A 12313-nucleotide genomic window follows, 5' to 3' on the forward strand; every position below is an offset into this window, starting at 1 on the left:
AAAGTTTCACCAAAATCTCTAAAAGAGGATGACCAAGACTCAGTAAGGAAAGCCAGAGGATCACCAGTAGAGCGGCCTTGACGGAACCCATACTGGCGATCAGATAGAAGGTTGTGAAGTGATAGATGTTTAAGAATCTTCCTGTTGAGGATAGATTCAAAAACTTTAGATAAGCAGGAAATTAAAGCAATAGGACGGTAGTTTGAGGGATTAGAGCCGTCACCCTTTTTAGGAACAGGTTGAATGTAGGCAAACTTCCAGCAAGAAAGGTAGATGTTGACAGACAGAGCTGAAAGAGTTTGACTAGGCAAGGTGCAAGCACGGAGGCACAGTTTCGGAGAACAATAGGAGGGACCCCATCAGGTCCATAAGCCTTCCGAGGGTTTAGGCCAGCGAGGGCATGGAAAACATCATTGCGAAGAATATTAATAGGTGGCATGAAGTAGTCACAGGGTGGAGGAGAGAGAGGAACAAGCCCAGAATCTTCCAAGGTAGTGTTTTTAGCAAAGGTTTGAGCAAAGAGTTCAGCTTTAGAAATAAATGTGATAGAAGTGGTGCCATCTCGTTGAAATAGAGGAGGGAAAGAAGAAGAAGCATTGGAGATATTTTTGGCTAGATGCCAGAAATCACGAGGGAAGTTAGATCTTGAAAGGTTTTGACATTTTCTGTTAATGAATGAGGTTTTGGCTAGTTGGAGAACAGACTTGGCATGGTTCCGGGCAGAAATATAAGGTGCATGAGATTCTGGTGATGGAAAGCTTAAGTACCTTTTGTGGGCCACCTTTCTATCATGTATAGCACGAGAACAAGCTGTGTTAAACCAAGGTTTAGAAGGTTTAGGACGAGAAAAAGAGTGAGGAATGTACGCCTCCATACCAGACACTATCACCTCTGTTATGCGCTCAGCACACAAAGACGGGTCTCTGACTGGGAAGCAGGACAGCATAAGCAGAAGGATTAGAGGTCAGGAAAAGGTCAAGAATGTTGGGCGTATATCCAAGACGGTCAGGAATACGAGTAGGGTGTTGCACTAATTGCTCTAGATCATGGAGGATAGCAAAGTTGTAGGCTAGTTCACCAGGATGGCCAGTGAAGGGAGAGGAAAGCCAAAGCTGGTGGTGAACTTTGAAGTCTCCAAGAATGGAGATCTCTGCAAAAGGGAAGAGGGTCAGGATGTGCTCCATTTTGGAAGTTAAGTAGTCAAAGAATCTCTTATAGTCAGAGGAGTTAGGAGAGAGGTATATATCACAGATAAATTTAGTATGAGAGTGACTCTGTAGTCGTAGCCAGATGGTGGAAAACTCGGAAGATTCAAGAGCGTGGGCACGAGAGCAGGTTAAGTCATTGCGCACATAAACGCAGCATCCAGCTTTGGATCGGAAATGAGGATAGAGGGAGGGAACAGAAAAGGGGCTACTGTCAGTTGCCTCAGACACCTGAGTTTCAGTGAGGAAAAGAAGATGAGGTTTACAAGAAGAGAGTTGGTGTTCTACAGATTGAAAATTAGATCTTAGACCGCAAATGTTGCAGATGTTAATGAAGAAAAAGTTGATGGGGGTGTTAAGACACTTAGGGTCGTCGACAGAAAGGCTGTCCGACCTGAGGACATTTATGGTCCCCTCCCCAGATGGGGATTCCGAGGCTGGTGTAGGAGTCGCCATGATGATTTAAACATTTTTGGGTGAAGTGTGTGTCTGTTATTAGGTGCTTGTAGTTTTGTGAGGAGGAAGAGAGTTGTCTTTAGAGGGCAGGCTGTGACTGCCCCCTTGTGTTGTAAGACACAAAGGGAAACGTTCAGTGAGGTCACAGCTGGGTTTAATGATAAGTTCACAGCACCCCCTGAACAGTGCCTTAGATACTTAATAGGTAATATGAAGCAGTTATAGGATGGAGGAGAGGGAGGAGTAGAACCTGAATTGTCCAAATTAGAGTTTTTAGCAAAAGGTATGAGCAAAGAGTTCAGCTTTAGAGATGGAAATGATAGCAGTGATGCCATCTGGTTGAAATAAAGGAGGGAAAGAAGAAGCAAAGTTACTGAAGTTGTTTTTCCCTAGATGCCAGAATTCACGAGGGGAGTTAGATCTTGAGTATTTTGATACTTTTTATTAATGCTTGGGGTTGTAGCTAATTGAAGAACAGACTTAACATGGTTCCGGGTAGAAATATAAAGTTGATGAGATTTCGGTGAAGAAAGGCTTAAATACCATTTGTGGGTTACCTCTCTATCATGTATAGCACGAAAACAGGCTGCGTTAAACCGAGGTTTGGATGGTTTAGGTCAAGAAAAAGAGGGAGGAATGTACGAGTACGCCTCCATGCCAGACACTATCACCTCTGTTATTCGCTCCCCACACAAAGACGCTCTCTTTCAAGGAAGCAGTATCCTTTCCAAGAAAAATCGGCAGGTCCCCCATACTAGTAGAGGCAAAATGCCAGAGGCACCTCCGCTTAGAGGGATCCTGAAGAGATATTGGAACAATATGAGATTGTGATCGGAGGAGCCCAATGGAGAAAAGAGGGTAACAACATAAGCAGAATGATTAGAGGTTAAAAAAAGGTCAAGAGTGTTGGGCGTATCTTGAAGACGGTCAGGAATACAAGTAGGGTGTTGCACCAATTGCTCTAGGTCGTGGAGGATAGCAAAGTTGAAGGCTAGTTTACCAGGATGGTCAGTGAAGAGAAAGGAAAGGAAAAGCTAGTGGTGAACATTGAAGTCTCCAAGAATGGAGACCTCCGCAAAAGTGAGGAGAGTTAGAATGTGCTTCACTCTGGAAGTTAAATAGTCAAAGAATTTCTTATAGTTAGAGTAGTTAGGTGGGAGGTATACAACATAGATAAATTTAGTTTGAGAGTGACTTTGTAGTCGTAGCCAGATGGTGGAAAACTCGGAAAATTCAAGTTATTTTGCACATAAATGCAACATCCAGCTTTGGCTTGAAAATGAGGATAGAGAAAGTAGGTGGGAACAGAAAAGGGACTACTGTCAGTTGCCTCAGACACCTGAGTTTCAGTGAGGAAAAGAAGATGAGGTTTAGGAGAGGAGAGGTTGTGTTCTACGGATTGAAAATTAGATCTAAGTTCGCGAATGTTCCAGACGTTAATGAAGCAAAAGTAGAGGGGAGGTGTCAAAACACTTAGAATCGTTATCAGAAGAGCAGTCTGACCTGTGGACATTTGTGGTCCCCTTCCCAGATGGGAACTCAGAGGCTGGTGTAGGAGTTGCCATGAGTGTGTTATTATGTGCCTGTAGTTTTGTGTGGTGGAAGAAAGTTGTCTTTAGAGGGCAGGCTGTGACCGTCCTCTTGTATTGTAAGACACAAAGAGAAAAGTTCAGTGAGGTCAGAGCCGAGTTTAATGATAAGTTCACAGCACCATGATGCAGTGTTTTAGACCTCACTGGGAGTAACTATTGTTTCGGCAGGTGCCTACTGCCTCCTCCGTGCAACAAAATGTACCTTTAGTTTAGTTATAATATTACTGTGTGTGTGTGTGTGTGTGTGTATATATATATATATATATATATATATATATATATATATATATATATATATATATATATATATATATATATATATATATATATATATATATATATATATATATATAACCAAAGGTCCTTAGGAGTTTTAGTTTAGTATCACATACATATAATACAACACTGACAAACCTCACATCTGACATTTTGTCAGATGACAATAGGAACTACCCTAAAGTATAATAAGTTGGAAGACAACAGAGAGAGAAAAAAACAAGCAAACTATAGCCTCCGCGGGGCCCGCTCACATACGCGGGATATATTTACAAAGATGACCTGTCTATAGACCCAACAAACTTAGGCAAACTAACCGCCATTAGGCTAACACTCACAGTAGACTAAAGCAGTGGAGGGGCAACCATAACGTGCCAGAGTCTCCACGATGATGAAGGCGAATTTGTGGCTTTCTCCGAGTCCACCCAACTCTTTAGGCACCACTAAGCCCAGTAGACCAAGCTTGGCCAAAGCATTCAGGGATTCACGTGGATACTTGTACTGTTTGTCACACTGGATCTAAAAGAAGCGTTATTTGTAGCGCAGGAAATACTGGTGGGAATTTTAAAACATTCTCCAGAAACATAATTTATACCTCTATATCACAGTCAAATAACATGATTTCTCACAACCACAATAAGGAATATAAAATATAGGAAACAAAACAATTCGTAAAAGTAACTCAGGGTGACAGAAAATATTTGCTCTTCGTTTCAAACATTAAGAACTTATTATTGTGTTTGTAGGTGAGAAAGAAAAGTACGTTTAACATTGAAATCTTGCATTTAACAGCAGACAAAATATCTCTTTGCTTTGTATTTGCTCATAATATTCGTATGAAAACATAACACGTGCTCATATTATCGGAGATGTGGAACTAGCGAATAAAGGTCGGAAAATGTACCCGCAATTTCCCTTCTGTTTACGTACCTAGGGTGATTTGTTTCAAAGCACTGGTTTAATCGCGTTGCCCATGTTTTTTTTTTTTTTTTTTTAACCATCCTCTGCAACCTTAAAGATCTGAGTGATCAAGTTATTATCTGGGTGATGTCTGTTTGTTCGGAGATCTGTTATACGTAAGAGACGACACTCACACGCAGTTACCCTAATAGAGACTTGGCAGACTCTTCTTGGTATTTTTGAGAAAATTCACAGCAGAAAATTCCTGATATGTCTGAGTGATAAACTGAATGATAAGAAAACCTTAGAGAGTGCTGATGCATATGGAAAAGCTATATAATAATGATAATAAATGATAGAAACAAAGGAGATAACAGGTTACATAAAACCTCCTTTGAATGACTTCCGCCTCTACCAGTGACTACATGATGGGACATAGGAAGTTGACATATGTACCGGAGTAAATGATACATTTTTAATATTGAAATACCTCAGTAATGGTGTCAATATTGTCGTCACACTGTTCACGCTAAACTCACCTTACGTCTGGATATTTTCTCATTTTACCATTCTGTGCTTCAACAGAGAGAATTTCTAGTACGTTGTGTGATAAGAGAGCTTTGTATTAAACTTATATGACGTTCATCGTCAAGTGCGGATCCCAGTCTCGTGGCGTCATTCTTTTCTTTTTTAACGAGTACTACTAGGCAGGTAACTGGAACTCAGGGGTGGCGTTCTCGGTACAGCTTATGACCGCGTTGTTGCGGCGCCATAACTTAAATCAACCAATCAAATCTTGGCACAGGTTCTTCAGGACATTTTCGCTATACCTTTCGTTGCCACTTCCTAAGAGCACAGTGGCGATCCTGTACTATTATCGTTTTCATCAGTATTGAATTCAAACGTTCTTTTTTCGCCGAACAACTCCATATCAAATTAAGATCTGGCTCAGTGATGAGGAACATGTCTAGACTAACGCTAATTATACTATCTTCTCTATCAGGTACAGCTTTCTATCAAGGGATATTAGATAAGTGTTGAAGCATGTGAGACCTTATTCAGGCCAGGTCTAACTGAAGATGACTGACCCATTATGCCTCCAAACATTTAACAATCTCATTACCTACCGCTTGAGGTCGAATCTTGACCCTGCACAGCTCAATCAGGTCATTCCGAAGTTGTTTCTGCTTCTCCGTCAGTAGCCAATCTGGGTCATGGTCGGCAGACAGTCCCCAGTAGTCTCCCTTGCCCCATTTCTTAATTTCTAAATAGTACGTAATAAAAGATTCTTAGGTTAGATGTGAACACTGAAATCGAATAGGCTGATAAACAAAAAGTGCCTACAGTAAGTACATTATTCACAGTATTTCATGTGAATGAGCAACTAGAACACACACACACACACACACACACACACACACACACACACACACACACACACACACACATACACACACAAGAACAGGTAGCAGACACCTGCCGAAACGATAATTACTCCCAGTGAGGTCTAAAGCACTGGATCAGAGGGTGCTGTAAACTTATCATTAAACTTAGCTAGGAACGATTCCCTTTGTTTCTCACAACACAAGGGGGGTCAGTCACAGCTTGTTCTTCACACAAAACTAATTACACACCCTTAACTCAAAATAAAAAAAAAAAATCATAACTATCATGGCGTCTCCTAAAGTAGCCTCGAAGTCCCATCAGGGAAGGGTACCGCAAATGTCCTCAAGTCGGACTGCTCTGGTATCGATCCTAAATGTTTTCACACCCTCCTCGATTTTTTTTCATCATTAACGTCTGCAACATTCGTGGCCTTAGATTTAATTGTCAATCAGTAGAACTCCACCTCTCCTCGACTAAGCCTCATATTATTTTCCTCACTAAAACACAGGTATCTGAGGCAACTGACAGTAGCCCCTTTTGTGTTTCCTCCTTTTTTCTCTGTCCTCATTTTCAATCCAAATCTAGATGTTGCGTCTATGTGTGCTACGACTTAACCTGCTCTCGTGCCCACGCTCTTGAATCTTTAGAGTTTTCCACAATCTGGCTACGACTACAGAGTCACTCTCAAACTAAATTTATCTGTGCTGTATTCTCACCTAACTCATCTGACCAGTAGAAAATCTTTGACTACTTAAATTTCATAACAGACCACATTCTGCCTTTCTTCTCTTTTGCTTAGATTTCCATTCTTAGAGACTTCATTATTCACCACCAGGTTTGGGTTTCCTCTCACACCATTGAAATAACCTTTAACTTTGATATTTCTCATGCCCTAGAGCAACTGGTGCAACACCTTACTCGTATTCCTGACTGTCTTACAGATTCACGCAACATTCATGACCTTTTCCTAACTTCTCATCCTGCTTATGTTGTTACCCTATTCTCTCTGATGGGGTCCTCTGATCAAAATATCATATCTGTATCTTATTCTAGCGCTTCAACCCTTTTTCAGGATCCCTCTGATATGAGGTGCCTCCAACATTTTGCTTCTGCCAGTTGGGGGGACCTGAGGAGTTACTATGCCGATTTTCCTTGGAATGACTACTTCTGTGTCAGAGATCCGTCTATGTATTCCAAATTATAACAGAGTTGATAGTGTATAGAATGAAGACGCACATTCCTCACTCTTTCTTTCGACCTAAAGCTCTTTCTTTGGTTTAACACAGCCTGCTTTCGTGGTAAACATGTTAGAGAGTTGGCCAACGAAAGGTACTTGTGCCTTCCATCACTTGAATTTCATGCGCTTTATGTTTCTGCAAAGTCTATTTTCCAACTAGCAAAAAAGTCATTCTCTAATAGAAAGTGTCAAAATATTTCGAGATATAACTCCCCTCGTGACTTCTGGCATCCAGTCTAAAACATCTCCATTATCTTTGCTTCTTCATCTTTTCCTCCTTTATTTCAACCAGATGATATCACTGCCATCTCATATATTTCTAGAACTGAATTTCTCTCTCAAACCTTTGCTAAAAACTCTATCTTGGATGATTTGATGTTTGTTCCTCCTTCTTCTCCAACCTGTGACTACTTCATGTTACCCATTAAGATCCTACGCAGTGATGATTTCCCATGCCCTTGCTGGCCTAATCACTCAGAAAGGTAATGGACCTAATGGGGTCCCTCCTATTGTTCTCCAAAATTATGCCTTCGTGCTTGCACCTTGCTTCCAACTCTTTCTATCAACATCTACCTTTCCTTCTTGTTGGAAGGTTGCTTACATTGAGGCTGTTTCCAAAAAAAGGTGACCGTTCTAATCACTTAAATTACCGTCCTATTGTTTTAATTTCCTGCATATCTGAAGTTTTGAATCTATCTTCAACAGAAAGATTCTTAAACATCTATAACTACACAATATTTTACTTGATCCCCAGAATGGGTTCCATCAATGCCACTCTACTGGTGATCTAGCTTTTCTTACTGAGTCTTTGTCTTCCACTTTTAGAGATAATGGTGAAACTTTTGCTGATCCCTTAGACATATCAAAAAAGGTTTTGATAGAGTCTGGCACAAAGCTTTGATCTTCAAACTACACTCCTACAGCTTTTATCATTTCTCTGTAACTTCATCTCAAGTTTCCTTTCTGTCTTTTCAATTACTGCTGTGATAGACGGTCACGGTTCTTCTAAATCTATTAACAATAATGTTCCTCATGGTTTCTTTCTACTAATCATCATTGATCTTTTAAACCAAACTTCTTGTCCTATCCACTTCTATGCTGATGATACACACTGCACTTTACCACGTCTTTTCGTAGATGTCCAACCCTTCAGGAAGTAAACAATTCATGCAGGGAAGCCAAAGAAAGCCTGATATCTGATCTCTTTAAAATTTCTGCTTGGAGCAGAGCAAGCATAATGTTTTCTGTGCCTGAAAAACTAATTTCCTTCATCTACCATCTCCACACAGTATCCCAGACAACTATTATTTCCTCTCAGTGACACTCAACTATGCCCCTCTTCCACACTGAATACCCTCAGTTTTTCCTTTACTTATAATTTAAACTGGAAGTTATCACATCTCATTTTTAGCTAAAATAAGTTCTAAATTAAGGCGTTCTGAGTCGTCTCCGCCAGTTTTTCTCACCCCCACCGCCCTCAGCTCTGTACAGAAGCCTTATCTATCCAGTGTATACATGCTTAACATGTATTGGGGCGGTTCCACTCACACCGCTCTTCTAGAATCGAAAAGCTTTTCGTCTCATCAACTCCTCTCCTATAACTGCCTGTCTTCAGTCTCTTTCTCATCGCAGCAATGTTGCATCTCTTGCAATGTTGCTATCTTCTACTGCTATTTTCATTCAAACTCCTCTCTTGATTTTGCTAACTACATGCCTCCCCTCCTGTCGTGGCTTCGCTGCACAAGACTTTTTTCTTTCTCTCACCCCTATCCTGTCCACCTCTTTAATGCAAGAGTTTACCAGTATTCTCAATCATTCATCCCTTTCTCTGGTAAATTCTGGAACTCCCTGCCTACTTCTGTATATCATCCTTTCTATGACTTGATTTCTTTCAAGAGGAAGATTTAAGGAAACTTTTACTTCATTACTCGGTTTTTCTGTTTGGAATTATCTGTAGGAACTGGCTTTAAGTGGCCATTTTATTATGTTTTTTATGTGGATGCCTTTTGTTGCCCTTGGTCAGTGGCGTTCTTGTATTAAAATACACAGAAGGAAAAAAAACAAAAACAAAGCGCTGGATACACATATGAATAAATAAAAGTATTTAAATAAGATAAAATTATTTTATTATAAAAAAAAAAAAAATAAAAATAATAATAATAATAATAATAATAATAATAATAATAATAATAATAATTATTATTATTATTATTATTATTATTATTATTATTATTATTGTTGTTATTATTATTATTATTGTTATTATTATTAATTATTATGATTATTATTATTATTATTATTATTATTATTATTATTATTATTATTATTATTATTATTATTATTATTATTACTATTATTATTATTATTATTACTATTATTATTATTATTATTATTATTATTATTATTATTATTGTTGTTATTATTATCATTATTATTATTATTATTATTATTATTATTATTATTATTATTATTATTATTATTATTATTATTACTATTAACATTATTATCATTTTTTATTTTTATTAAATAGCTATAATAATAGAACATAAGAACATAAGAACATAAGAAATAAGGGAAGCTGCAAGAAGCGACCAGGCTTACACGTGGCAGTGTAAGCCTGTATGAAACACACCTACCTATTTCCATCTGCTATCCTCATCCATAAACTTGTCTAATCTTCTCTTAAAGCTCTCTAGTGTCCTAGCACTAACTACATGATTACTGAGTCCGTTCCACTCATCTACCACTCTATTTGAGAACCAATTTTTTTCCTATCTCCTTCCTGAACCTAAATTTTTCAAGCTTGAACCCGTTATTTTTTGTTCTACCCTGGTTGCTGATCCTAAGAATTTTGCTTACATCTCCCTTGTTATAACCATTATACCACTTAAAGACTTCTATCAGGTCCCCTCTTAACCTACGTCTGTCTAAAGAATGTAAATTTAACAGCTTCAACCTCGCCTCGTAAGGGATACTCCTCATCCCTTGTATCCTTTTAGTCATTCTCCTCTGTACTGATTTTAATAGACCTATATCTTTCCTGTAATGTGGGGACCAGAACTGCACTGCGTAGTCTAGATGAGGTCTGACCAGCGCCAAGTATAACTTTAATATTACTCCCGGTCTTCTACTTTTAACACTCCTAAAAATGAATCCTAGTACCCTATTTGCCTTGTTTCTGGCTTCTATGCATTGTTTCCCTAGACGGAGTTCAGAGCTAACTATAACTCCTAAATGTTTCTCGTACCCTGTACCTACCAGAGTTTGGTTGTCTAATGTGTACCTATTGTGTGGGTTTCCTCTACCTACGCTAAGCACTTTGCATTTATTGATATTAAATTGCATTTGCCATCTATCCGTCCATTCATTCATTCTATCTAAGTCTTCCTGCAAGGCGATGGCATCCGATTCTGACCTAATTAATCTACCTATCTTTGTGTCATCCGCAAATTTACTAACACCACTACTAATTCCACTATCCAAGTCATTGATATACATTAGAAATAACAATGGCCCTAATACTGATCCCTGTGGCACCCCACTTATTACATGACCCCACTCGGATTTCGAGCCGTTTATTACCACTCTCTGTCGCCTGTCACTAAGCCATGACCCTATCCAGCCTAACGCCTTCCCATCTATCCCGTGTGCCCTAACATTTCTCAGGAGCCTTTGATGGGGTACCTTGTCAAATGCTTTACTAAAGTCCAGATATAAGATATCATAACTATCACCATTATCTACTGCCTCGTACACCTTACTGTAAAAAATTAACAAGTTTGTCAGGCAAGACAAACGTGAAGCCATGCTGTGACTGATTTATCAAGTTATGTTTGTCTAAATGTTCCCTAATGTTCCTCGCTATTATTGACTCTAACATTTTACCTACAATTGAAGTTAAGCTGACAGGTCTATAATTAGACGCTAAAGTTTTATCTCCTTTCTTAAAGATGGGTACTACCCATTAATAATAAAAATAACAATAATAATAATAATGATAATAATAATAATAATAATAATGATAATAATAATAATAATAATAATAATAATTATTATTATTATTATTATTATTATAATAATAATAATAATAATAATAATAATAATAATAATAATAATAATAATAATAATAATAATAATAATATAAACAATACACTTCAAGTATTGGACTAGGAAATGCGTTGAAAATATTTTGATTATTTCAAGTCTTAAGAACTGAATAATGACTTTATTCATATTTCATATATTTAATTATTCGTATCTTCCTGTTCAGATCACGTTATTTCATTCTTTTTCTTATCTATTTATTCATTAATTTGCCGTGAATAACGAGGTTTTTTCATTCCTTCTCATGTCGTAATATTCCTAAATGGCGCTCCTTTCGGTAATATTTCTTTCTCACCCACTGAACCCTGACCCCCATTTTTTTACTGCATCATATGACTCACTCACTCATTTAGCCCTAAGCTCAATTCACTCTTTCTAAATTAACATTCACAGTGATTTTGTAAAATGGACCTTGAGTTTAACTCAGTGCACTCACAAGGGCTAACGCACACACTTGCAGCCTCACATTCACATGTCCTGTTCACAAAACAAATCCATCACAAAGGATGAAGGTATTACGTGGTGCTGAAGGTTGAAAGGGTGTTCTTGAGCCCGGCAGTACAGGGGACATGGCGGTGTTGATGCAAGAGTGCGATGAAGAGGTGGAGACGACGCTATAAATGGTCTCCTCACACAAGTATCATGGCCTATATTTATATTTTTTTGGCTAGCTCTACCAAGATACCAATCGTCATCATACTGGATAACTAACGAAGTCACATACGTTTTAAAGTAAATCGTCTCCTTTTCATACAACCATAAAAAAAGAAGTGAAATTTTATTCAATATGTTTATTGTGACATGATACCATCTGTTCAAGATTGCAGGACACATTGGTTTGATATCATTAAGCTCGGGCAAAGTTTCAGTTTGCTTTACATTCCTGCTAGTGTTACAAGCTAGCCTTGCATGATGCAATATAAGTGAACAAGTATTGTTGTGTTACTCACTAATTTAGGTTTCGTTTATTCATTGTTCGGTGTCCTTCGCGTATGCAACCCAACTGATCCTAATAATAAATAGTTCAGTTTCTTTTTTATGTACTTATTAATTAATTAATTTATTTTTTTTTTACTCTGAGAAATTTTACACATTATTATTCATATATATATATATATATATATATATATATATATATATATATATATATATATATA

The 12313-nt window shown here is 38.0% G+C and overlaps 1 protein-coding gene across 4 annotated transcripts in view; it reads right to left on the bottom strand.

The window, feature by feature from the left end:
- The window catches only part of LOC135109604 (probable acyl-CoA dehydrogenase fadE25), a 62128-nt gene extending 50336 nt beyond the window's left edge, over positions 1–11792 (bottom strand). For all 4 annotated transcript variants that reach the window (XM_064021033.1, XM_064021030.1, XM_064021031.1 and 1 more), the window contains exons 1-3: positions 11676–11792; positions 5557–5693; positions 3868–4048 (exon numbers count right to left, since the gene is read on the bottom strand). In XM_064021033.1, the coding sequence (XP_063877103.1) occupies positions 3868–4048; positions 5557–5693; positions 11676–11727 (370 nt within the window). In that variant the 5' untranslated portion in view covers positions 11728–11792. The remainder of the gene's footprint in view (positions 1–3867; positions 4049–5556; positions 5694–11675) is intronic.
- Between the last annotated feature and the right edge of the window lie 521 nt (positions 11793–12313).

Source organism: Scylla paramamosain, chromosome 19, assembly GCF_035594125.1.
Source record: "Scylla paramamosain isolate STU-SP2022 chromosome 19, ASM3559412v1, whole genome shotgun sequence".
Classification (NCBI taxonomy): Eukaryota; Metazoa; Arthropoda; class Malacostraca; order Decapoda; family Portunidae; genus Scylla; species Scylla paramamosain.